The following is a 27,191-nucleotide window of genomic DNA, read 5'->3' as shown; positions in this document are numbered from 1 at the left end:
AGGGGGCACGGAGCCCTCATTACAAGAAATTTTATAGGTCATGGGAAAAATGGAGGAGAGACTGACCAGAGACTTAAGGGAGAAAACAGGAGAATTGTACAATAAAATGGATGGATGGATGGGAAAATGCCCAAATTGGACTTTCAGAAAGGGTGTCTGAAGTGGAAGAAAGAACTGGGGACAATGAGGACAGAATAAGTAACTTGGAGATGGGGGTCATCGAATGAGAGGTAGAAAGGGGATACCTCTGGCAGAGAATTGATACTTTGTAGAACCATGGCCAGAAGAAAACCATAAAAATTGTGGGGTCGCCAGAAGATAAAGAAAGAAGGGATCCTGTAATATTTTTTCAACGCTGGTTTCCAGAGATCTTAGGAAAGGAGAAAATGGGGGGATCAGTGGAGGTAGAGGGGCCCCATCCTGCACCCAGGCCCTGGTCAAAGGCCACACTCAGTGCTGGTGAAGCTCCTGTGCAGCGGCTGTCGGGGCAAAAGCAAGAGGGTGGGGGGGGGGTGCAATGGAACTGGAAGGGAATAAGGAGTTATCTTACCCAGACATAAGTGTGGACCTCCTAAAACAAAGAAAAGAATTTGAGCCAATAAAAAGAATGGCCAAGCAAAGGATATAAATGTGTCCTTAGATATCCGACAATGCTAAAAATCGTAATGTCGGAGGCGAGAGAAAGTTCCTGTTGGAAGTCAAAGATGCCTGGGAGTTTGTAAAACAGCTGCCGATTTGTAAGAAATAGTATATATGTTTGTAGTGCCAAATACCAATGTTTTTTTGTATGTAAAAAATACACTGCAACCAATAAACACATTGGGAGAATTTGTAAAAATGGAAGTGGTTGAGGGGGGCTTTGGGGGTGAAGGCGGAGAAGTGTGAGAGGTAGAAGGGTGCAAAATCCACAGCCTGTGGTAAAGAGGGGGGAAGGTGACGTCACCAGAGGAGGGCAGTAGGGAGAATTAAATGGAAGGAATTATAGATGGGGAATAGATGTTCGCAAGGGGTCAGCATTTGATGTAGTACTTTGGTTTTTTTTCCTTTTACTTTTTTTGTTGAACTTTTTTTATTATATGTCATTTTTGGGTTTGTGGTCCTTGTTTTTGTTTTATTTTTCCAAGGTTTGTCATGGGCCTGGTGGACTGGAGCGGACGGCTGAGGGAGAAAGGTCGGATAAATGATAGATACGGGGCAGTGAAGGTATGGGGGAAACACAGGTCTGGGAGCTTCTGGAGCAATGGCTAAAACTATAAAGTGCATTAGTTTCAACGATAATGGCTTGAATAGGGAGGTGAAAAATAATAATGGGAGTAGATCTGGCTATTCTCTAAGAAACAAATTTAACAGAGCAGGAACACCAAAAACTAAAAAGAGGATGGATGGGCCAGGTAACATCCTCCTCATTCAGCTCAAATGCAAGGGGGTTGGCAATTCTGATAGGGAAGAGAGTTCTGGTGAGAATGCAGAATGTGATCACAGACAGAACAGGAAAATCTGTAATGGTGCACTGTCAGATATATTCAGAATCCTGGACCTTAGTAAATGTGTACGCCCCCAACTTTGACGACAAAAAGTTCATACAGAAGAAAATAATCTGAGTTCTGGCTGCCATGCCATGACACACCGATAAAACCCTGATAAGTTTCACACCTTTGTTGTGAGTGTCTTCAATGCCATGTGTAACTGTAGTTAGTTAAGTGTTAAATATTGAGGGTGTGGGGGGAGGGGATAGAAAGAGCTTGAACTCTGCAGAAAACTTTGTAAAGAATTGATAATTGTAAATTGTAATCAATGCTGATATTGTTAAAATTGATACTGATTACTTTGTTAATTGTTTGAATTTAAGTTCAGAAGAGCAGAAAGATTTAGGAGTAACGGTACATCGTTCCCTGAAGGTGGAAATCACGTGAATAGGGTGGTGAAGAAGGCTTTTAGTATGCTGGCCTTTATCAATCATTGCATGGAATATAGGAGTTGGGAGGTGATGTTGAGATTGTATAAGACGTTGGTGCGGCCTCATTTGGAGTTCTGTGTGCAGTTCTGGTCGCCTAATTATAGGAAGGATATAAACAGAGTGGAGAGAGTGCAGAGAAGGTTTACCAGAATGTTGCCTGGGTTTAAGCATCTGGAGTATGGGGAGAGATTGGACAGATTGGGTCTTTATTCTTTGGAGCGTAGAAGGTTGAGAGGGGATTTGATAGAAGTATTTAAGATTATGAAAGGGATAGACAGAATGGATGTGGATAGACTATTTCCGTTAAGAGGAGGAAAGATTAAAACAAGAGGACATGAGTTAAGAATTAAGGGGCAGAGGTTTAGAGGTAACATGAGGGGGAACTTCTTTACTCAGAGAGTGGTAGCTGTGTGGAATCATCTTCCGGGAGAAATAGTGGCGGCGGAGTCAATTGTATTATTTAAGAAAAGGTTGGACAGGTATATGGATGAGAAGAAGATGGAGGGTTATGGGCATTGTGCAGGGAGGTGGGACTAGAAAGGGGTGTTTGGTTCGGTGCGGACTAGAAGGGCCTAATGGCCTGTTTCCGTGCTGTAATTGTTATGTTATGTTAAAATCATAAATAAAATATTCATAAAAAGATGCTGGTCTGATTGGTGCTTGGATAGTATGACATCATCTATTAATGCAAGATACAGATTAGTTCAATACAATTTCCTACACCAACTATATCTTACACCATAGAAGTTGAATAGATCAAAACCTGAAATATGAGAGATGTGTTTTAGATGTGGGACAGAAAAAGGAATGTTGTTACTTCCTACACGGTCATGTGTGAAGGCAAGACCTTTTTGGCAGGATATTGCTGAAATATTGACAAGGATAACAGGGGTGGACCGCTGACTAAGAAATGTACTGCAGTGGCTAAGAAATGTATTGCAGTTACTTGGAAATCTGACTCTCCTCTACATATAGTATGATGGACTACAGAGATGAATAGCTGCATACCTATGGAAAAAAATTACATACAATTTAAAGAACAAATATGACATGTTTGTTAAGATATGGCAGCCATATTTGGATCATATGGGGCCCAATTATAACTACAATAATAAAAAGGACAATAATAGAAGATGCTGCTATAGTATATAGTAGATGAGAATAGGCTCTTCCCCTTGAGGGTAGGTGAGATTGGAACGAGGGGTCATAAGTTAAGGGATGGGGGCAAAGGTTTAGAAGTAACATGAGAGGGAGCTTCTTCACTCAGAGCGTGGTGGCTGAGTGGAACGACCTTCTGGAAGAGGTGGTTGCAGCAAGGTCAATTTTGGCATTTAAGAAAAGGTTGGATAGATGCATGGATGTGAGAGGATTGGAGGGTTATGGGCAGGGTGCTGCTAAGTGGGACTAAAGGAGATCACTTAAATCGGTGTGGACAAGAGAGGCCGAGATGGCCTGTATCCGTACTGCAATTGTTATATGGTTATAAATACATGCAACCTCCCCATGAGAAGGTGGGGGGGGGTGGGGGGGGGGTGATTTTGTTTGATTTTTGTAAGACCAAAAGTTTTTTTTTGAAGAGTTAATTATGTATATTTATGAAAAAAATAAAAAAAAGAACTGTTCTCCCAGTTACCTTTGCTCTGATGACCATTTACCACACTCGTGCTTTTAGCGGCTTTTTTCATTAATTTTGGCTTTTGTTCTTCCACAATGTGCAACCCCTCAACTAGATCTCTTTCTTCTCCAACAATTCTTCTCTCATCCACTTTTCTCCCATTAAGAAGATGGATAGGATTTCCTTCACCTTCCACTTCCCAGCTTTTGCCACCTCCACAGACACCCACCTCCCTTCCTTCCCTTTCAATAATCAAAAAATACGACCCCTCCTCAAATCTTCTCTCCATTCTTTACCACCATCAAATGCTCCTGTTCTCACAGCACTTTCCTGTGCAGCTACAGGAGATGCAAGACCTGCCATTTTACCTCATCCCCCCCCCCAACCCCCTAACCTTCCACTATCCAAGAATCTAATTGTCCTTTCAAGGTGATGCACCACTTCATTTGCACATTCTAATTTAGCACAGGCATTCATTAGACACAGTCTCTTCTTCAAAGGAGAAACCAAGCACCGATTGGATTATCACTTTGGAAAACACCTCCATTCAAGCCACAAATGGCTTGAACTTTCATTCTTCCACTCCGGCCTTTCTGTTTTCAGCCTCCTACATTGTTCTGTTAAAAGCCCAGTCTAAGTTGGTAGAGCAACACATCTTTTGTCTGGGTGTATTGAAACCATCAGGACTTGCTACTGAATTCAATAATTTCAGCTAACTCTTTTTTGGCTCTCTCTGCACACGTGGCTCTATTTTTCAGTTTTAATTTACTCCATTTATCTTTTCTCTCTTCAGCTGCCATCTTCTGAAATAATTATTACCATTGACGATTTTGGTGTGCTCAATTTCACAAAAGTTTCCTCGGTTCTCTGCACATCACCCTTCTCCCCAATCCCCCACTTCCATTTTGCTACAACTCAAAACACATTTGTTTTTTTTTTAAACTTTTTTAGTTCTCACAAAGGATCCTCGACTGAGCCTTTTCTGTTTCTTTTGTCAATAATAAAAATCCTGTTAAATGTTGATCCTTAGTTTTTGCCCTGCAAACATAATTGGCTAAAATTACATCAAATGGAGGAAACTAAATCAGATTTTCTCAAATCTCTCTACCTCTCAAAAAGCTAAAACCTCACATCTTCAAGATGTTGAACAGATCCCCACAAATGATTCATTCCCAACTATTGCTCTATTGAAGTAATCAAGTGACCACTGAAATATTTCTCACAATAAACTATTCAAACTATTCAAAGCCACTTTAAACATTTGATGCTTGAAACATCAATAAAAAATAGGCAAAATTATACATATTCTGTGAAGATGGAAAATACATATCAATTATTAATTGGATAAAGTACTGACCATTGTTTATTTATTTGTTTCATAGATTACCTGAGCTGCTCTCTGCTGGAGCTCCCTTTGTCTATCTTTAAGTGCCTGATCCATGTCAATTATCTTTGAATCTCTCTCTTGCAATTCACTTTTGTACTGTCTACAAGAGGAAAAAATTAATCAACAAAAATAGTCTCAAAGTATTCATGAAGGATTAAATGATGAAATAAGTCAGTCTACAGTGAAATTAGAACAAGACCTTTCAATATTATACTCAAAATATTACAATGCTGTACTTTAAGAATCCACATCAACTACCAGTAACAGAGGATGCATAAATTGTAGCAAAATACTTAAGTTGATAATCAGCATCTGTGAAGAAGGAAATAGAATCATCAAAACTGTTAAGCAAGAAAATAAACTTTTATTATTCAAAAAGGTGAGGGGGAGGGAGGTAGCAGAGTTCAGGAGGGAATGTATGGATTCAAATGCAGACCAAGGCTGATCAGGCAACGGAAATACTTTTGTTGCCAGAAGCTAAAGAGAAAAGAAATGAAAGATCATGTTGGCTGGAAACCTGAATCAAAAGAGAATGTTGGAAATAAACAACAGATTAGGTTGCACTTTTGGAGAGGGAAAAAAAAAATGAATTAATTTTAGAGGTGAATGAATGAACTTGCTGGAACTGCAGACAGTCTGGAGGGGAACTTGCTGTTCTAAAGTCATGTGGTTTTGCAAGCAGAGAGAGTCAAACAGGGTTTCTCTCAGAGAGACAGCTCTCGGAGGATCTTTCCTGGAACCCACACACCAATGGCATCATGAAGAGAGCCTCTACTTCCTCAGGAGTTTGCGGAGGAGCTAGTGGAGCTGTTCAAGTGAACCGGTACGGACTTGAGGGGCCGACATGCCTGTTTCCGTGCTGTAAACGGTTATATGGTTATGCCGGCTTGCTCTGTGAAAGGTCGCACCAACCCGGCTTTACTTGGTTCAGTGTGAACCACCCGCATCTGGCTTTCAACACGGTAAAAAGGGGGGATAAGAGTCCTAAATGGTTGAGTTTATGTACCAAAGATGAATGTCGGCTATGTAACTTTATCTTTGCTCTATTAAAAAAAAAGAGAGAAGAGAGACAGACAGAGATCAGTTCTACAGTATTATAGCCAGCAGCTGCAACTGGAAATGGAACAAAACAAGCTAGCAAGCCTTGCGAAAAACCCCATTTGGATGATGGGTTGTGAGTGCTTAGTTCAGCCTGGTCAAAGCCCTTGTGGTTCATGCAAGAGGAGAATAAGAGAAATAAAAAGGCACTCTGTGGTGAGCTGAAAGAAAGAGGTTATCATCTGGAGAACCCTGAAGGGGCAAGTTTTGTCAACAAGACACTGGAGTGGCTGATTAAAAAAGGAATCAGTTGTGGATGTCCTGGAACAACAAATCTCTCTGTGAAAACTGACAAGAACCTTCCAAAGCAGTAACCATTTACCTTTCAAGCACCAAAGCCTGGGTGAACTTCATAAATGTTAAATTCTGTGCACAGTATAAGAATTTCCTGCAACCAGTGAACTTGGAGGAACAAGAAGTGAGATTGGACTGTGAATCAAAAAACTTTTCTGAACTTACACACACACATTACATACACATTACATTACATACACATGTGCTTAGAATTAGAAGGGAGTTAAGTCAATAGTGATAAGTTAAAGTGTGATTCTGTTTTCATGTTTAAAGATAATTAAAAGCAATTTTTGTTAAAGTAACCATTTGTCTTGGTGAATAGCTATTGCTGCTGGGTTTGGGGGTCCTTTGGGCTCATAACACATCTACCTATGTCCTCACTTTCAATTAATTATGTATCTGTATTCCCAGATGTCTCTGTTCTACTGCACTCTAAGTTCCCTACCATTTACCATGTCCTACTTTGGTTTGTCTGTCCAAAATGCAATGCCTTGATTTCGGAACCCTTTAAGTTAACTCGATCAACTCGTCAAGGTTGTCCTTTATCACCAGCTTTGTTTGCGTTAGTGATTGAACCTTTAGCACAGCTGATAAGACAAAATACACAGATACAAGGTATGAAAGTTTTAGATGAGGAGTACAAAATTAATTTATTTGCTGATGACGTATTGGTGTACCTAACAAACCCAGCTCAGTCACTTATGCACTTGAAGGAGTGTTTAATACAATATGGATGTCTTTCTGGATATAAAGTTAATTGGGAAAAAAGCGAAATATTACAGGTAAGTGAAGGAGATTATTCAGTTTATAAGAATATTATTAATTTGAAATGGACTGATCGAATTAAATATCTGGGTATAATTTTGAATGTTAATTATCAATCTTTATATAAATTAAATTATGTTCCGTTAATGAAAAAAAATTAAAACTGATTTGATCAATTTAATGGGTAGGATAAATACAATTAAGATGAATATCTTTCCGCGTATACAATATTTGTTTCAATCTATCCGTATTGATAAATTTTTTTTAGAGATTTAAATAGAATGGTTAGGGAGTTTTTATGGAGGGGTAAATTTTTGAGAGTAGCTTTGAATAAATTAACTTGGAAATATGAGTTAGGGGGATTACATTTACCACATTTTCAAAATTATTATGAAGCAGCCCATCTTAAATTTATTAGCTCATTGATGGATTTGGTACGGCCTCCTAGTTGGGCTAAAATTGAGATGGCAAGTATTTCTGAATTTGAAATACATCAATTTTTGTTTAGGTGGAATATGAATTTGTTACAACAATATAATGTGCTGTATTAAAACATTTAATTAAGTTATGGATAAAGAAAAATAAAAATGATAGGTTCTATGGGTAAATTATTGGCTTTGAATCCGTTGAATAATAATCAACTTATTTCTTTTTCAATACATAATCAAAGTTTATTGCATTGGAGATTTAAAGGTGTGAAAAATTTGGGAGATTGTTTTAAAGAGGGTAAGTTTTTATCTTTTAATCAGATGAGGGAAGATTTTGGTATTGATAAGAACTCTGTTTCTTTATTATCAAATTTGATCTTTGGTAAAATGTATGTTTGGTAGAGATATGATTTTACCTGAAATGACTACATTTGAGACTTTTCTTATGAAGGTACCAGAGAGGGGTTATATTTCATCTATGTATCAAATATTACAGGATGGTATGGATAAAAAGGGTTGGGATAGATCTAAAAATAAATGGGAAGCGGATACTGGTTTTATTTTTTCTGAAGATGATTGGTTAGATATCTGTTATGATAGTGAAACTGATTGAAAAATACTCGTTATTATACTTAACACCTGAAAAATTAAAAAAGTATGGATTTCATGAATCAGATTTGTGTTTTAAATGTGGTGATGCGGTTGGAACTTTTTTTCATGCTGTTTGGTCATGTATACATATACAATCTTTTTGGAAGAAAATTCAATCGTTTTTAGAATATCTGTATAAGATTAAAATAGTTTTAGATCCAACAGTATTTTTATTGGGTAGTTTGCAACCTCTGAAAGGCTTGGGATTAGATAAGTTTCAGCTTGCTTTTGTATATTTAGCTTTATCCGTAGCGAAAAAATATATTGCTAGTACGTAGAAAGATACAAATATGATTGATATTAATAGATGGCATAATGAGATGAAATATTGTTTATTAATGGAAAAAACTATGTATGTGTCGCATGATAATTATAATTTTTTTATTAACAAGTGGTTGTTATATTTAGAATATTTACATTTCGATTTACATTGATTAGATCTTAATATGTATATTTAATTTTTCTTTAATATTTTTTATTTTTTCTTTCTTTTTGGCTCTCCTTAGGAGAGTTGGCTGAAGGGGGGTGGGGGGTTCTTTTCTTTTCTCTTTTTTATATATAAAAAATAACATTCATGTTTATGGTTAATTGTTGTATATGTCATATATTATTTGTTTTTTGAACAAATAAATAAAGTTAAAAAAAAAACAAAATGCAATGTCTCACACGTGTCTACATTAAATTCCATCTGCCAATTTGCAGACCATTCTTCCAGCTGGTCCAGATACCTCTGCAGGCTTTTAACCCTTCCTCACTGTCCACAAAGCCTCAAATCCTTGTGTCATCTTCAACAATTCTTTCCCCTCCAACCTTTAGTGCTTGCTGCTCAATTTTATCAACTTCACCATCTTGAACCAGAGGTTTCAGGCAAAGGATGTTGGGAAGCTTGTGTAAAAGGCAGTTTATGAATAAATATCCAATATTCTCTATTGAGTAATGATGTCCACATTGACCAAATCAATGCACACATCAGAATTCAACAGTGGGGATCCCGATGACACTCTAATTATCATTTTACTAGGTACTCAGCTGATGCCTGAAACATAATCAGATACCATATGTGAAGATCTCGCCCTCTGTGCAGAATGGGTTTTGAAACATAGTACTTAATACTTAATGTTAAAAGAGGCAGGTGAAATCCCCAGATGTACAATGCAGACCATGAAAGTGTTTTAACTATAGCTCTGACCACAGAAAATCTAAGATTTTAACAAACAAATCTCAGATGACAATAAACTTTAGTATCACATCTCCTGCTTCATATTGCTTCTGACTCCACTCACTGAGAGAATCAGAGTCTCTGGATGTATTGCTCTTCAGAGAACTGAAGATTTGAATAAGACTCCCTGAATATTTTTAGGACTTGTTGTTCTTTATTTTCTATGGGGTCCCAGGGTATGCCTGAGCCTGTCTTCCACACAAATATCTAGCTCCAATCTACACACCACACCCAGTGAAACCATCACAGCTACACCTGTGACAAAGAGTATTAAATGTGGAAAGTAGTGGTGCATTCACCAAAAATCTGTATGCAAACAAAGCGGTCCCCCAATCAACTAGATTGTCTTCAGAATGGCCTGGCACAAACTACGGAATTAACAGTACAGTTGGTCCTTTAAATCACAGAGTTGTATACCAGAAAGCCTTCCCACTGAAGCTGATAATTTTTCCAAAGTAGAAAGGCCTGACCCAATTTCAAGTGATCAAATCAAACTGTCACAAGGTCACTCTGATCATTTTGGATACATCAAACTTTTATCACAATTGTAAACGCCAGGCCAAATTTTGTGAACTCTGGGACTCTCACATAATAAGCACGTGTAAGATTGACACATCTGCATCAATTTTCAATTGTGTTGCATGTCCTTTCTTCTTTTTCTCTTTGGCTTGGCTTCGCAGACGAAGATTTATGGAGGGGTAATGTCCACGTCAGCTGCAGGCTCGTTTGTGGCTGACAAGTCCGATGCGGGACAGGCAGACATGGTTGCAGTGGTTGCAGGGGAAAATTGGTGGGTTGGGGTTGGGTGTTGGGTTTTTCCTCCTTTGTCTTTTGTCAGTGAGGTGGGCTCTGCGGTCTTCTTCAAAGGAGGTTGCTGCCCGCCGAACTGTGAGGCGCCAAGATGCACGGTTTGAGGCGATATCAGCCCACTGGCGGTGGTCAATGTGGCAGGCACCAAGAGATTTCTTTAGGCAGTCCTTGTACCTCTTCTTTGGTGCACCTCTGTCACGTTGGCCAGTGGAGAGCTCGCCATAGAACACGATCTTGGGAAGGCGATGATCCTCCATTCTGGAGACGTGACCTACCCAGCGCAGTTGGATCTTCAGCAGCGTGGATTCGATGCTGTCGGCCTCTGCCATCGAGAGAATTCTACACGACTATTTTCTGAATTTGTGCATGAAAATTCAAAAGACAGAACTATGCCTGGAGAAAACTCAGTTCGCACAATAAAAACCTCGATAGCCTTACTTGTTAAACTTTAAGAACTTCTCTGGATTGCCTAGTAACTCCTTCCAGCTGCTCTGGACTAAAGTACACAACTCAACACCATTCCAGATAGTTGCCATATGAGCCTAGTCAGAAGTTACCAGTAAACATGGAATGCTGATGGAGATGAGCAGTAGAAAGGAATGCTCTTTTCACTTTATAAAAATATAATTGGGCAGATATATAGGACAGTTATATGACTATATGAATTCTTGATAATGATTTGATTTTAAGCTTGGTACAAAAAGTTGTCAAACATTGATTTGCTTATTATTTCAGCTACACATCAATGTTGAGTGTTTTACCCTGGAAACATATGGAAAATATTAACAGATTAATGTGCAAAGCAATTGCAGTGGGGTCTGTTGCATTTATATGCTTTGCAAATAAAGTATAATTATTTTCTCGTCAGGTTTTAACATAGAAGCATATCCCAATCAAATCCATGTGTACTGCACAAAAAACTATTTGTAAAAGATGAAAATTCTTTTAACCCTTTAACACAGTTTGCAGCAAATAGTTAAATACAAGACACACACACATACGCAAACAACCATTCACTTTAACCATCCATCCTTTTAAATATTAAAACTATGTTTACGATAGGCTACAAGAAATTATTGATCAATGATTAGCTGACAAGTACATAATGAACAGAGTGCAGTATACCCTTGGAGTCAAATAACATCGGAAGCTTTGCAAATTACTTCACTGTTTCTGAAAATACTCAGTCATGTTGGCTTGTTTCATTGAATTCATAACATACAGATAAATAATAATTCAAGGATTAAGCATTTTGTTGGTGAGGACTGCAATATGCAAAACACAATTTTGAATAATCACTTCTTTCTCCTGTCCACTTTCACTTGACACAATGGTTTATACGTGCCAGAAAACACCTCATAATTAGGTTCATTGTATTCAAAACCAGCATTTTCTGTATCATTTTCACTGCCATTACTGTGCTATGTTTGCCTGTCATTGAAATAAGTTCCTCATCTTAGTTGTTAACACTGGCTGGGTTTGGAAGGAATTTGCTGCAGGAATTGAAGCATGCAACTGGTTTTCTTTAAATTACTGTGGCATTTTCACTTTGTCACACACATAGAATTTGAGTTCATGTGAATCACTGCATTTGCACAGCACAAGTATTTGGGTCTCTTTCCAACTCTTGTGTCCCACAAAATCTTGTTTGCTCTTGGATTTTGTTGTTTGCGCCAGTAAGCATTTCTAAACAAGTCCAGTTTCATTTGATTGATGGAATGTACACAGACTTCAATAGGCTATTGCCAAGGTTCCACATGAGACCCTGGCCAATCAAGATACAGCTCATGGGATCCAAGGCAAGTTGGCTAATTGCATCTAAATTGAGTTGGTAATAGGAGGTGGATTTCAGATTTATTATCAGAGTACATACATAACACCATATACAACCTTGAGATTCTTTTTCTTGTAGATGAGGCAGAACATCCACTTACTGGCAGTGCAAAATAACTGTGCTTAATATACACATGTAAACAAGAAATATAAATAAACTGACTGCAATACAGAGAGAAAAAAATGAATAAAGTACAAAAGTAAGAGTCCTTAAATGTATTCCTGATTGAGTTTGTGGTTGAGGACTCTGATGGTAGGGGGGCAGCACCTGTTCCTCAACCTGGTGGTGCGAGTCTTGTGACCTCTTTGAGAACAGAGCATGTGCTGAGTGATGTGGAACCTTGATGAGTGCTGCTACTCTCCAACAAGAGTGGTCCCTGTTGATGTTCTCATGGGTGGGTAGGGTTCTGCCTGTGATGCCTTGGACTGTGTCCACTACCTTGTGCAGGGCTTTAGATTCAAGGGTATTGGTGTCCCCATACCAAACCATGATGCAACTCTTTTCGTCACACATCTGTCAAAATTTGCCAGGGTTTCCGATGTCATACTAAATGTTTGCAAACTCCTGAGGAATAGATGTGCCAGCATGCTTTATTCATCACGCCATTAGAGTGAAAGGTCCAGGAAAGATTTTCCGAGATAATGACTCCCAGGAACTTAATTTGCTTAAACTCTTTGTCAAATGCCTTACTAAAATCCATATAAGCCTATCTACCGCCCTATCTTCACATCAATTTATTTCGTAACCTCCTCAAATAACTCATTTAGGCTCAAGAAGCATGACCTTATCCTCACAAAGCCATGCTTGACTGTCCCTGAAAAGAATACTTCACCAAATGCTCATAAATCTTGTCCTTCAGCATCCTCTCCAATAGTTTGCACACCACTGACACAAGCCTCACTGGTCTATAATTCCCAAGATTCTCCCTGTTACCTTTTTTAAACAAGGGGACCACATTGTCCATTCTTCAATCCTCCAGCACCTCCCCTGTGACCAAGGAGGATGTAAAGATAATCGCCAATGCGCCAGCTATCTCCTAACCCCTTCCCACAGCAACAGGCCCTGGGGACTTATAAATCCTAATGTTTTTAAGAAGACCTAGCACTTCTTCTTTCCTGATCTCAACATGGTCCAGCACTCAAGCTTGTTCTATTTTGACCTCACCTTGATCAAAGTCCTGTTCTCTGGTGAATATTGAAGCAAAGTATTCATTTAGGACCTCCCCAATCTCCTCCACCTCCAGGCATATTGTCATCTTTATCCATAAGTAGCCCGTTATCCTTCTGTTCTCCTTAATCCTTCTTGCCAAGACCTTCTAATGCCCCCTGCGAACTCTCTAAATCATTTCCTGTTCCTTCCTGCCTATTTAATTCTCATGAACCATTCCTGTTTTTGCTTCCTAAATCTAATATATGGCTTTTTACTTCCTCGACAGCATCGAGTCCACGATGCTGAAGATCCAGCTGCGCTGGGTGGGTCACGTCTCCAGAATGGAGGACCATCGCCTTCCCAAGATCGTGTTATATGGCGAGCTCTCCACTGGCCACCGTGACAGAGGTGCACCAAAGAAAAGGTACAAGGACTGTCTAAAGAAATCTCTTGGTGCCTGCCACATTGACCACCGCCAGTGGGCTGATATCGCCTCAAACTGTGCATCTTGCCGCCTCACAGTTTGGCAGGCAGCAACCTCTTTGAAGAAGACCGCAGAGCCCACCTCACTGACAAAAGGCAAAGGAGGAAAAACCCAACACCCAACCCCAACCAACCAATTTTCCCCTGCAGCCGCTGCAACCGTGTCTGCCTGTCCCGCATCGGACTTATCAGCCACAAACGAGCCTGCATCTGATGTGGACTTTTTACCCCCTCCATAAATCTTCGTCCGCAAAGCCAAGCCAAAGAAGAACTAGTTGCTTCACCTGTTTTGCCAAACACTGTTCCCTTTTCCTACCATCTATTCCCTGTCTCAGTGGGACAAAACTATCCAGAACCCAACAAAAGTGGTCCCTACACATCCTCCACATTATTTTTGTACTTTCTCTCACAAACATTTGTTCCCAAATTACTCCCCTAATCTCCTGCCTCATCCCATTGTAATTAGCCCAATTAAACACAACCATTTTTGTTGCTTTTATCCCTGTCCACATCAATGCTAAAGCTCAGGGAATTGTGGTCACGCATAATGAAATGCTCCCCCACCGAGGGGTCTGTCACCTGACCAGGTTCATTAATTATCCAGTACTAGATCCAGTAAGGCCTCTCCTCCAGTTAGCTGGTCCACATACTGTGTCAGGAATCCTTCTTGTACACACCTGACAAATTCTGCTCTATCTATCCCTCTTGCAGTCAGGAGGTACCAGACAATAATTGGGAAGTTTAAGTCTCCCATAATAATAACCCTGTAATTTCTGCACCACCCAAAATCTTCCTTCTTATCTGTTCCTTGGTGTCCCGACACCTATTTCTATTTGATGTTGATTTGACGTGGACGTTACCCCTCCATAAATCTTCGTCCGCAAAGCCAAGCCAAAGAAAGAAAAAGATAGACGACTCCCAGGACAGTGATTCCTATTTCTGATTTCCACCCACAATGACACAGTAGACACTCCCTCTGCAGCATTCTCTCTTTCTACAGCAGTGATACTGTCTTTGACCAGTAATGCTACTAACCCCCAACCCCCCCCCCCCACCATCCCCACCACCCCACCCCTCTCTTATCTCCCATTGGATTTTAAATTTAGACATGCAGCGCGATAACAAGGTCTTTCAGGCCAGAAGCCAGTGCTGCCCAATTATCCCAGTTCACCTACAACCCCTGGAGTAGCAGTGAGCAAACAATGCTCGCATATGCCCAGAGGCTCAGATCCATGTCATCATTCACTAAGCATGACAGATGGGTAATGAATTAAACACCAAAACAAAACACAATCAGTTTGTTTATATTTGTTATCTGTTTACAGTTCTTTTATTTATTTACATGTTTATGCTGTGTACATTTTATTTTTGTACTACCAATTAGTAGTAATTCTGCTGAGCTCGCATGAAAAAGGAATCTTCTCAAGGTTGTATGTGATGTCATGTATGTCTTTGGCTTGGCTTCGCAGACGAAGATTTATGGAGGGGGTAAAAGTCCACGTCAGCTGCAGGCTCGATTGTGGCTGACAAGTCCGATGCGGGACAGGCAGACACGGTTGCAGCGGTTGCAAGGGAAAATTGGTTGGTTGGGGTTGGGTGTTGGGTTTTTCCTCCTTTGTCTTTTGTCAGTGAGGTGGGCTCTGCGGTCTTCTTCAAAGGAGGTTGCTGCCCGCCGAACTGTGAGGCGCCAAGATGCACGGTTTGAGGCGATATCAGCCCACTGGCAGTGGTCAATGTGGCAGGCACCAAGAGATTTCTTTAAGCAGTCCTTGTACCTCTTCTTTGGTGCACCTCTGTCACGGTGGCCAGTGGAGAGCTCGCCATATAACACGATCTTGGGAAGGTACTCTGACAGTAAATCTGAATGAATCTGAAAAATCAAGGTGCTCCCCTATCTGGAACTGTAGTAGCAGACTGCCCTCTGACTATAAAGATCCAGGCTGAGATATCAGTGATTGTTGATCACTTCCTGTATCTTAGAAGGCATCTCGCAGCTAAACCCCTTTATTACAGGAGCTTGAATGCCTCTCACAATCGAGCTGTTAAAGAAAAACAATTTAAAACTGTACAATTGTAGAGCATAAAATGATACTTCTGCTAACTGGTCAAGTTCTACTGCTTGGATTTGACCACATAATTATAAAGATGAAATGCACAGTTAATAATTTATCAATGGCAACCTTATACAAAAAGTCATTCCCATTTGATCAAGGAATTAAAAACAAAATTCAATTGAAGGAATGATCCTCTACAATAATTTCTTTCTTTGGCTTGGCTTCGCGGACGAAGATTTACGGAGGGGTAATGTCCACGTCAGCTGCAGGCTCGTTTGTGGCTGACAAGTCCGATGCGGGACAGGCAGACACAGTTGCAGCGGTTGCAGGGGAAAATTTGTTGGTTGGGGTTGGGTGTTGGGTTTTTCCCCCTTTGTCTTTTGTCAGTGAGGTGGGCTCTGCGGTCTTCTTCAAAGGAGGTTGCTGCCTGCCGAACTGTGAGGCGCCAAGATGTACGGTTTGAGGCGATATCAGTCCACTGGCGGTGATCAATGTGGCAGGCACCAAGAGATTTCTTTAGGCAGTCCTTGTACCTCTTTTTTGGTGCACCTCTGACACGATGGCCAGTGGAGAGCTCGCCATATAACACGATCTTGGGAAGGCGATGGTCCTCCATTCTGGAGACGTGACCTACCCAGCGCAGTTGGATCTTCAACAGCGTGGATTCGATGCTGTCGGCCTCTGCCATCTCGAGTTCTTCGATGTTAGGGATGAAGTCGCTCCAATGAATGTTGAGGATGGAGCGGAGACAACGCTGGTGGAAACGTTCTAGGAGCCGTAGGTGATGCTGGTAGAGGACCCATGATTCGGAGCCGAACAGGAGCGTGGGTATGACAACGGCTCTGTATACGCTTATCTTTGTGAGGTTTTTCAGTTGGTTGTTTTTCCAGACTCTTTTGTGTAGTCTTCCAAAGGCGCTATTTGCCTTGGCGAGTCTGTTGTCTATCTCGTTGTCGATCCTTGCATCTGATGAAATGGTGTAGCCGAGATAGGTAAACTGGTTGACCGTTTTGAGTTTTGTGTACCCGATGGAGATGTGGGGGGTCTGGTAGTCATGGTGGGGAGCTGGCTGATGGAGGACCTCAGTCTTCTTCAGGCTGACTTCCAGGCCAAACATTTTGGCAGTTTCTGCAAAACAGGACGTCAAGCGCTGAAGAGCTGACTCTGAATGGGCAACTAAAGCGGCATCGTCTGCAAAGAGTAGTTCACGGACAAGTTGCTCTTGTGTTTTGGTGTGAGCTTGCAAGCGCCTCAGATTGAAGAGACTGCCATCCGTGCGGTACCGGATGTAAACAGCGTCTTCATTGTTGAGGTCTTTCATGGCTTGGTTCAGCATGATGCTGAAGAAGATTGAAAAGAGGGTTGGTGCGAGAACGCAGCCTTGCTTCACGCCATTGTTAAAGGAGAAGGGTTCAGAGAGCTCATTGCTGTACAATAATTTAATCCATTAATAAACAAAAAATATTTTTTTATGTACTGCAAATTGATTAAACTTCAAAACTATAACAGCAACTTCATTCTGACAATAATTTCATGGAAATGTTAACAAACCTTACCCTTCAAATGCACTTTGAATGTTTCTCAATATTCAATTGAAGCTTCCACATGATAAAACTGTTCATAATAATCTAAATGGAACTCCACAAATGACAAAGTAAATAGATGGGACTGTATGTAAACAGAGTGCATTCATTTAATGCATTTTAATTTGAGATTTGGTTGCATTACTAGACTTTCATTGTCTGGATCTTGAGTGATTATCAAATCATCCTGAGGAATTAAAATTCAATTATTAAATAAAAGTGCTGGAAATAAGAAATACTGAATTGCTATAAAATAAAAATAGAAAATGCAGGAGGTACAAACAACTTCTGTGGGAAGAGAAACCGCTGTTTCAGGCCAAAAACCCTTTGTCAAATGCTTAAGAAAGAAAACAATCTTAAGTGGGAGAGAAGGTGGGTAAGGGATGGACCAATGCAGGGAATAGCTCTAAAAGGGTGAGGCCACAGTTGTCACAGAGAATTGATGCTGATAAAGCCATCATGAGAATAGATTAATGAGAAAATTAGAGAAAATAAAAGAACAAGGTTGTGGTCAGAGACAAAAGAAATACCAAGTCCAGGATTAATATCATTAATAAAAGAGAGAAAAATTAGTTAATATAACAGATAAATAAATACAGCAGAGAAAGCCCATTAACTGAAGTTGCTCAATTCATTACACTATTTAGAAGACTGCAACAAGTCTCGAAAGAAAGATTAGTTCCTCAAACTAATATTGGGTTTTGTTCGAATAGTGACTCAGTTAAGTCAGAAAGCAATCACAGTTGCAAAACTTCATCTGTTTCACCAAACTCATTCAGGAATAGAAATCAATGTGCCTGGCTCTAACCCACAGCAATGTGGTTGAATCTCAACTCTGAAATGGAACAGCAATCCAGTCAATGGGATAATTAAGAAAGTGCAAAATCTGTCAGCTTTGCAGGTGACGCCCATATCCTATGAATGAACAAAACATTGTAGGTATGAAAATCTAAAGAATCTAAATAAATTATTCCAAATTTTTCTCTGCAGCTTAAGTATCCATATAGTTTATTTTTCTACTCTGGTAACTCACCCAAGTTGCTTCGTGAGCTCTTCAATGGTGTAATTCTTTTCCTCGATGCTGTTTTGAGTCTTTTGAAGTACATCTCGAAGCAGCTTAAGTTGATCTAATGTGTCTTGTAATTCCTGATACGCGTTCTTCAATTGATTGTCCATTTCTTCAACCTTTTGCACTGAATTCCTCCACTGGGTCTCAGTTTGGCACAGATTTTTCTCCAGATCATGCACTATTCAGCATATTTTAAATAAAATATATTTACACAAAGGCAAAAAGATATAACTTTCACTCTGTTGTATTTAACAATTGAATATTATAATGTTGTACTGAAACATGGTGAAATCCTTGTAAAATTTAAAGAAAATTCAATTCAATGATAGAAACAAATTAAAATTATGAAAGGCTTTTGATAGTCAGCTCTATTAAATAATTTTAGAAGGTATGATCATAGTAATTTTTATTAATTATCTGTATATTGCTGAAATGCTTAATATCAATAGTATTTAATTGTACATTTCATAAAAAAACTCAAAGATTTCTAAATAGGATAAAAAGTAAAGCCATATGGCACCTAAAATGTATAATAAAGATGTGTTAGTACACACACTCACACAGTACCTTGTTCAGATTTCGTGTTCAATTCTGCTTTTGAATTTTGCAGAGTAAATTCTAATTGATTACGATAAACATCCTTGTTTGCAGTTTCTTGTCTGAGGTGAAAAAGTTCTTTCTCCAATACAGTAACTTCATCTTTGCATTTTTCCATCTCCATCTTTAATTCTCTAATGAGTACATTAAAAAAAATGAAACCCATAATTCAAAGGAACAAACATGAGTGGTGTATCACGTGCAGTTCCCAGCTACAAAGTCCTTGAAGCTTCAGTGGATACGTAAATATGCAACTTACATTCAAGAAGTAGGTTTATTCTTAGCTATTTATACAATTTAAAAATATCAGACAAAAGGTTCTAAGTTCAAGCTTCCTTTATTGTCGCATTATAATACATAAAAATGTAATATACATGATATACTTCTATTTTTGTCTGTCATAAGGCAAAGAAAGAGTTGATATGAGCATTGTCAGGCACCTCTAAGAATAAGAGAAAGAGAAGCAAAAGAGAGTTCCTTCGGATACACTGAGTGGCCAAGGATTCTCCTCCAGCACTCCAGCAGCCGAATGCACTCCTGTTCAAACCATTGACAGCTCGAGCTTCAAATCCAAACCTCCAATACGATCAGGAAGCCTTCAGCATCCGAGCCCTTCTTGCCCTCTGCACTTTCTTGAATCCTGGTCCCGATACCTGGTTCCCATAAGCCAGACTCCAGCAGCCTGCAGCCCGTGTGGGTCCTTCGACCAAAAGTCTCACACAGTCCACAGTCTGTGTGGGTTCTTCAACCGCTGAGCACCATGCTGGCCACCTTCTCTGTAGGGTCTTCTCCCATGCTTCTCCTACTCAACGGATTGTATTCTCCCTGCCTCTAGTGCCCTGCAACAGTCTGATGCTCTTTCAGAGTCTGCAACTTTTCATCATATGCTGCTCAGCACAGGTGCCATCATCTTGTCCACAGACTGTTTAAAGCATGTAGGGAACTGCCATCATCAGGACCAGGCAGAAGGACCCTGGGGAGCAGAGCTATGCCTCCACTTCTCACTCTCTCAGGTCCACACCAGTGTTAGCACTGTCATTACAGCAGCTCCAATCTTCTTTTCTTTGGCTTGGCTTCGCGGACGAAGATTTATGGAGGGGGTAAAAGTCCACGTCAGCTGCAGGCTTGTTTGTGGCTGACAAGTCCGATGCGGGACAGGCAGACACGGTTGCAGCGGTTGCAGGGGAAAATTGGTTGGTTGGGGTTGGGTGTTGGGTTTTTCCTCCTTTGCCTTTTGTCAGTGAGGTGGGCTCTGCGGTCTTCTTCAAAGGAGGTTGCTGCCCGCCAAACTGTGAGGCGCCAAGATGCACGGTTTGAGGCGATATCAGCCCACTGGCGGTGGTCAATGTGGCAGGCACCAAGAGATTTCTTTAGGCAGTCCTTGTACCTTTTCTTTGGTGCACCTCTGTCACGGTGGCCAGTGGAGAGCTCTCCATATAACACGATCTTGGGAAGGCGATGGTCCTCCATTCTGGAGACGTGACCTACCCAGCGCAGTTGGATCTTCAGTAGCGTGGATTCGATGCTGTCGACCTCTGCCATCTCGAGTACTTCGATGTTAGGATGAAGTCGCTCCAATAAATGTTGAGGATGGAGCGGAGACAACGCTGGTGGAAGCCTTCTTGGAGCCGTAGGTGATGCCGGTAGAGGACCCATGATTCGGAGCCAAACAGGAGTGTGGGTATGACAACGGCTCTGTATACGCTTATCTTTGTGAGGCTTTTCAGTTGGTTGTTTTTCCAGACTCTTTTGTGTAGTTAAAGACAGTCTTCATAATACAAGCTTTTCTTCAGGGAATAAATTAAAACTTTGGAAAATTACCACTTGGAAAATTAATGCAACTTTGAAAATAAAAATATCCATGTATACAGAATAATGACAAAAAGGTTTATAAAAAGCAAATTTGTATATGAACTATAGTACATTACAGCAAAGAAACATGCCCTTCAGCCCTTCTAGTCTATGCCAAATTATTATTCTGCCTAGTCCGACTGACCTGCACCCAGTTCATAGCCCTCCATACCCCTCCTATTCATGTACGTGTCCAAATTTTTGAGCTTACATTCGCCATTTCAACTGTCAGCTCGTTCCACACTCCCACCATTCTCTGTGTGAGAAATTCCCATTAGTACTTCCTTTAAACCTTTCCTTTTTCACCTGTGACAGAGTATATAGATACATTTTTGGGAGATAAATTGGGAAAAGTTTGCTAGAGTAGGTCACATACAAACACTTTAAAACAGATCTTATTTAAAATACTGAAGCTCTTCCCCATGGTAGACATATCGGCTACACTGCTTTTGCAAAAGCTTTGAAGGGTGCTCAAGAGACTTCACTAATGGATTGTTGTTTGCAAAAGGCAATAGATGAAAGAGCATGCTGGATCCACTGCTGTCTGGAGGAGCGTTTGCTGTTGTAAAAGGGTTATGTGGTTTTGCAAGTAGAGAGAGTCAAACAGGCTTTCTCTCAGAGAGAGAGAAACTGTGAGTACGTGTGGCCTAAAACAACTAGAGAAATTCCACACGCATGACCTCTGTTCCATCCTTGGCATCTGCTGGCAAGACTGTCTCTCCAACCTGCAGGTCTTGGGTCACGTGAAGTCCACCAGTGTTGAATCCCTGACCATCAGAGCCCAGATGCAGGACACGTCTTCAGAATGAATGACCATCATATGCCTTGTCAGCTGCTCTATGGTGAACTGAAATTGGAAGGAGACCTCAAGGTCATCCACAGAAGCACTATAAAGACACTGTGAAGGAAACCCTATGCTGCTGTGACATCCTGCCAAGGGAACTAGAAGCTGCAGCTGGTGACAGATCTTGTTGGTGAGCTATAAAGCCTACACCAGTTTTGAAGACAGGAGCTGCCAAAAATTGAGGGAAAATCGTGAACAGCATCACAAAGCAGCAGCCACACTTATTGCAAAAACGGACTTCCAGTGCCCCATTGTGCTAGACTCTGCACTTCCAGACTGGGACTGTAAAGTCACCTTTGTGTCCACAGATAAACTTCACAGCAACGTGTCTTCTTCGAACCCAAGGACTACCAATATATATATATATATATATATTTTGTGTGTGTGTGTGTGTGTGTGTGTGTGTGTTAATGGAATTACTGAGGAGGCTAAGAAGTCCTCTATTCTCCTGAGTGTGTGTGGGGCAAAGACTTATAAGTTGATAAGGAACTTAGCCACAATTCCATTTGATGAACTGGTCAAGCTCGTGGGGAACCGCCACAATCCGAAACCTTCTGTGATAGTCCAAAGGTTTAAGTTTCACAGCCTTTTCAGGAAGTCAGTACAGTCTCTGCCTAATTTTGTGGCTGAGCTTCGGCAGCTATTGGAGCTTTGTGATTTTGGCCAGTATTGGATGATATGCTCTGTGATAACTTGGTATGTAGCATTAATAATGACGCCATACAATGCTGCTTATTGGGGGAAACCCCCACCGCTGACTTCCAAGCCCTAGAGTTTGTCCAATACCAAGGATATCCAGAAAGGATATAGCAATGACCTTGAAATCTGACTCCCCTCTTCTTATCAGTAGGTGGACTACCAAGATGCACTGCGGTATTCCCATGGGAAACAAAAAATCTGACCTGACTGATTTAGGAAGGCTGGAGGTGTGGGCTGAGAAATGGCTGATGGAATTTAATACAGATAAATGTGAGGTGCTGCATTTTGGAAAGGCAAATGTAAATAGGTCATATACATTGAATGGTAGACAATTGAGGAGTGCAGAGCAACAAAGGGATTTAGGAGTTGTGGTAAATAGTACCCTCAAGGCTGATACTCAGGTAGACGGTGTGGTGAAAAAGGCATTTGGAATGTTGGCCTTCATAAATCGGAGTATTGAATTCAAGAGTAGGGAGGTTATGATGAAATTGTACAAGGCATTGGTGAGGCCAAATTTGGAGTACTGTGTACAGTTTTGGTCACCAAATTATAGGAAAGATATAAACAAAATAGAGAGAGTGCAGAGAAGGTTCACGAGAATGTTGACAGGATATCAGGGTCTGAGTTACAGGGAAAGGTTGTGCAGACTGGGGCTTTTTTCTCTGGAGCGTAGAAGATTGAGAAGGGACTTGATAGAGGTGTTTAAGATTTTAAAAGGGACATACAGAGTAAATGTGGATAGGCTTTTTCAATTAAGAAAGGGGGAGACTCAAATTAGAGGACATGGTTTAAGATTGAAGGGGGGAAATTATAAGGGGAACATGAGGGGAAATTTCTTTACGCAGAGGGTGGTGGGGATGTGGAATGAGCTTCCGGCAGACGGGGTCGAGGCGGGATCATTAGTTACATTTAAGGAAAGACTGGATCGTTACATGGATAGGAGGGGACTAGAGGGGTATGGACCGGGTGCTGGTCAGTGGGACTAGGAGGGTGGGGATTTGCTACGGCATGGACTAGTAGGGCCGAACTGGCCTGTTCTGTGCTGTAAGTGGTTATATGGTTATAGTTATATAATCTTAGAAACCCACTTAGCATCTTTATTAAAATATGGCAGCCATATCTGACGTACACGGGAACACAACCATAGCCACACTCCGACAAAAATTACCAATAGATGGATTAACAAAAGAAATTACATTAAGGGGTGGCTCCACAGCCTCCATGGTCACTTGTCAGAAACGCTGACACCCCACCCAGCCTCTTTCTTTCTTTTCTTTCCCCTTTTTTTTAAGGGGGTGGGAGAGGGAGGGGGAGGGAGAGTAACAGTCTGTGATGTTATCTCCTTGTTTATTGATGGAAAACGAAAACTAAAGTATTAAAAAAAGATTTACAGAAAGGACACAAGGTGGAGAAGGTGTTGCAGTCAATGGCATTTTACCAAGTCAGGAGGGAAACTGCTATACAGGCAAAGCAGGGGGAATGTTTTCAGTGTAGAGGGTCACACTATATAAATGAGTACAAATTCAAAGACACTGTCTGCTATGGTTGTGGCAAAAAAGGACATTTAGCTAAGAAGTGCAGGAGTTCAAAGGGTAAGGTTAAGCCTGGGCAGAAAAAACCTCAACGGGCTCCAACAGCCACATACTACCTAGAAGAAGCAGATGAAGAGACAACATCACTTACAATATGTTTGGAGTGGAAACAGATGAGGAACTACTTGAACCATATTCTGCCACAAGGTACTTTAAGATGGACAAAATATTTGACCTCTATGCGACTGTCGGGAGGCCATCTGAAAGTGCAGGAGGCGCCTGCGAGGCACACTTAGTAATAACCCTCCTCCAGGAGGGATAAACGCCAGAGCACTCAAGTCACCCAGGCATCTAAATGCAGCCACCTGAAAGCGGCTGCTAAGGGGGTGACAATCAGCTGGAGAGCACCTGACTGACCCCCGGCGCGGGACATCAGGGCAGGGACAGCCAGCGCCGGTCATCAGCGCTGGGGCGGCCAGCGCTGACAGCCTGAAGGGACAGGAGCCAGAATGCGCTCCGAGGGGCCTCCCATGCAGCTGTCCCTTTTAGATAGCCAATGCTGCACTTTCAGTGCTGCCACCTGAACGACCATTCCACAGGTCTGAATCCGCTTCTGCAGGCGCATTCTTGGCGGCGAATGCACCTGAAAGCGGCTACAATCACTGTCACAGGAAAGGATATTAAGTTTGAGATTAATTCAGGGGCCACAGCAACGATCATCAGACCTACAGGAGGACATGGGGGCCCAACCTGCCTCCCATTACTATCAAAGCTCAAACTCAGGACCAATACCTTATTTAGGGATATTTCAGCCAATGGTCAGAAGGTGAAAGCCAGGCTGGTGATTGCTAAAGGTAGCAGGGCCAGTCTTTTGGGCTGCAATTGGCCTCGTAAAGACCTGCTCAACTGGCATGAAATTAAGTATGCACACACAGTGGAGGACATTCTGCAGTGACATTTGAAGGGATGAGCTGGGCAGATTGAAGGGTATCACTGTGAAACTCAATGTTGACCCTGAGGCCACACAACGTCTTTTTTAAGTCCACATGCCCTACACTGTGAAAGACAAGGTCGATGAGGAGCTGAAACATTTATAGCGGTTGGGCATCTTTGAGTCCATCCAGTTTTCAGGATGGGGATTCAAAGGAATATGTCATAATTAACATGCCTGGTGTTTGGAATGGTGTCCAGCCCCACCATTTTCCAAAGGACAATGGATACCTTGCTGCAGGGGATTCTGCACATAGCGCTGTATCGGGATGATATTTTGATCACTCGGGCCACAGAGGTGGAGCATCTGGCTAACTTGGAACAGGTGTAGAAGAGCTCAGATGCAGGTCTGTGATTGAAGCATGGCAAATGTATGTTCTGGGCACCGAATGTGACCTTCTGGGCTCTGCCCGATGAAGGACAAAGTGAGAGCTATCAAGGATGCCCCAAGCCCAAAGGGCCATCAAGGAACTTGTATCATTTTTGGGCATGGTGAATTATTACGGAAAGTTTCTTCCTGACCTTGTGATGATACGCTGCAGTACATCACTCAGCCAACAGGTGGGCCTAGAGGGCCCATAGTATAAAACCAAGGCCAGGGCCGTGCTCTCTCTCTCCCCGGGATCACTGCTGCAAGCAGCCAGCAGCCAACTAGATCTTTATGTGAGTGGAATAAAGCTGTGTGCTCCAAACAGCATTGTGTCTGTGTTTTCCTTTGGTGCAGCCTGCCACAGACCTCTCAAGGGTTTTGGCCCCACTGTACAAGCTGTTGCACAAAAGCACCAAGTAGTAGTGGAGTGAAGACCAGGAGGAAGCTTTCAAGGATGTGAAGAACTCCTCAACTCAGTGAAGCTACTGGTTCACTATGACCCAAATAAGGAGATCACTCTTTCATGTGATGCCTCGTCCCATGGAGTAGGGGCAGTTCCCTCACATGTAATGGAGGACTGTTCAGAGAAGCCTAATAGTTTTGCTTCACATACCCTAATGCCTGCTGAGAAGGGATATTCATAGCTAGACAAAGAAGGTCTGGCTATTGTTTTTGCAGTCAAAAGTTTTCATCAGTACCTCTATGGATGTGCATTCATAATTTATATGGATCATAAACCACTGATGAGCCTGTTCAGTGATACTAGATGCATTCCACTGCTAGCCTCAGCGAGGATATAACTTTGGGCTCTCAATTGTCAGCCTACCAGTATACTATTATGAACAGAGTAGGAGGGGATCATACAAATGGCGATGTGCTGAGTCATCTACCTTTATCTGAGACACCGGACACTACATATGTGCCTCCAGAGACAGGGTTTTCATTTGAAGGCTGTCAGAGACATCTGTAAAGGCAACTTAGATAAAGAGAGGGACCCAGTCCTGACTCAAGTCAAGACTTTTCTTTTACAAGGATGGCCCAGTACCGTGGAAGAAGAGGAATTCAGGCCTTATGCCAAATGTAAGACAGAACGGAGTCTGCAGGATGACTGTATTTCTGGGGGACGATGGTCATCGTGCCTCCCCCTGGCTGTTCAAAGATTGTGGAAGAAATTCATGAGACTCATCTAGGGGTGTCTCAAATGAGCCTTGAAAGATCCTACATCTGGTGGCCAAGAATGGATCAGGATTTGGAGAACAAGGTAAAATCATGCTCGCAAAGTCAGATCAATCAGAAAATGCCACCAGCAGTTCCTTTGCACCCATGGAAGTTGTCAAATTGCCCCTGGCCTAGGCTACATTTGGACTTTCCTGTCCCTTTTATGGGGCGAATGTTTCTAGTAATGATGGATGCTCATTCCAAATGGATAGAAACTCACATCAAGGGGAACATTACAGCCCACTCAGCCATAGACAAAATCAGGCAAGTGTTCACACAATGCCTTTACAGTGCCAGGGACCTAGGTTCGAATCCTGCACTGTCTGTAAGGAGTTTTATGTTCTCCCTTTGCATGGGTTTTCCCTGGGGGCACCAGTTTCCCCCCGACCGATCAAAATGTACCGGGCTGTAGGTTAATTGGGCACAAATATGTGGGCCAAAATGGCCTGTTACCATGCTATAGATCTAAGTTTAAATTTAAAACTCACACTGTCTGCATTAAATTACATCTGCATTTTTCAGCCCATTTTTCCAGCTTTTCTAGATTCAGTCACAAGGTGATGTTTAACAATTCTAAAGATGTTAACTGCAAGTTAAACACTCCCACCCCCCCCATAAGCAATAACTTAAAAATTTAACTTTGCCACTTTCATCATTGTTGAATCAAGCAAAGAAAAAAAATACAAAGTGTTGA

At 41.4% G+C, this 27,191-nt stretch overlaps 1 protein-coding gene across 4 annotated transcripts in view; it reads right to left on the bottom strand.

Moving 5' to 3' along the window:
* ccdc18 (coiled-coil domain containing 18) overlaps positions 1–27,191 on the bottom strand; it is a 156,777-nt gene that overhangs the window by 41,071 nt on the left and 88,515 nt on the right. For all 4 annotated transcript variants that reach the window (XR_011357961.1, XR_011357960.1, XM_069939270.1 and 1 more), the window contains exons 19-21: positions 18,964–19,127; positions 18,361–18,574; positions 4,960–5,059 (exon numbers count right to left, since the gene is read on the bottom strand). Coding sequence is in view for 2 of the 4 variants with exons in the window: in XM_069939270.1 (XP_069795371.1) it covers positions 4,960–5,059; positions 18,361–18,574; positions 18,964–19,127 (478 nt within the window). In the remaining 2 variants the exon portion in view is untranslated. The remainder of the gene's footprint in view (positions 1–4,959; positions 5,060–18,360; positions 18,575–18,963; positions 19,128–27,191) is intronic.

This window comes from Narcine bancroftii, chromosome 5, assembly GCF_036971445.1.
Source record: "Narcine bancroftii isolate sNarBan1 chromosome 5, sNarBan1.hap1, whole genome shotgun sequence".
Taxonomy (NCBI): Eukaryota; Metazoa; Chordata; class Chondrichthyes; order Torpediniformes; family Narcinidae; genus Narcine; species Narcine bancroftii.
This window is presented reverse-complemented; position numbering and strand designations above follow the sequence as displayed.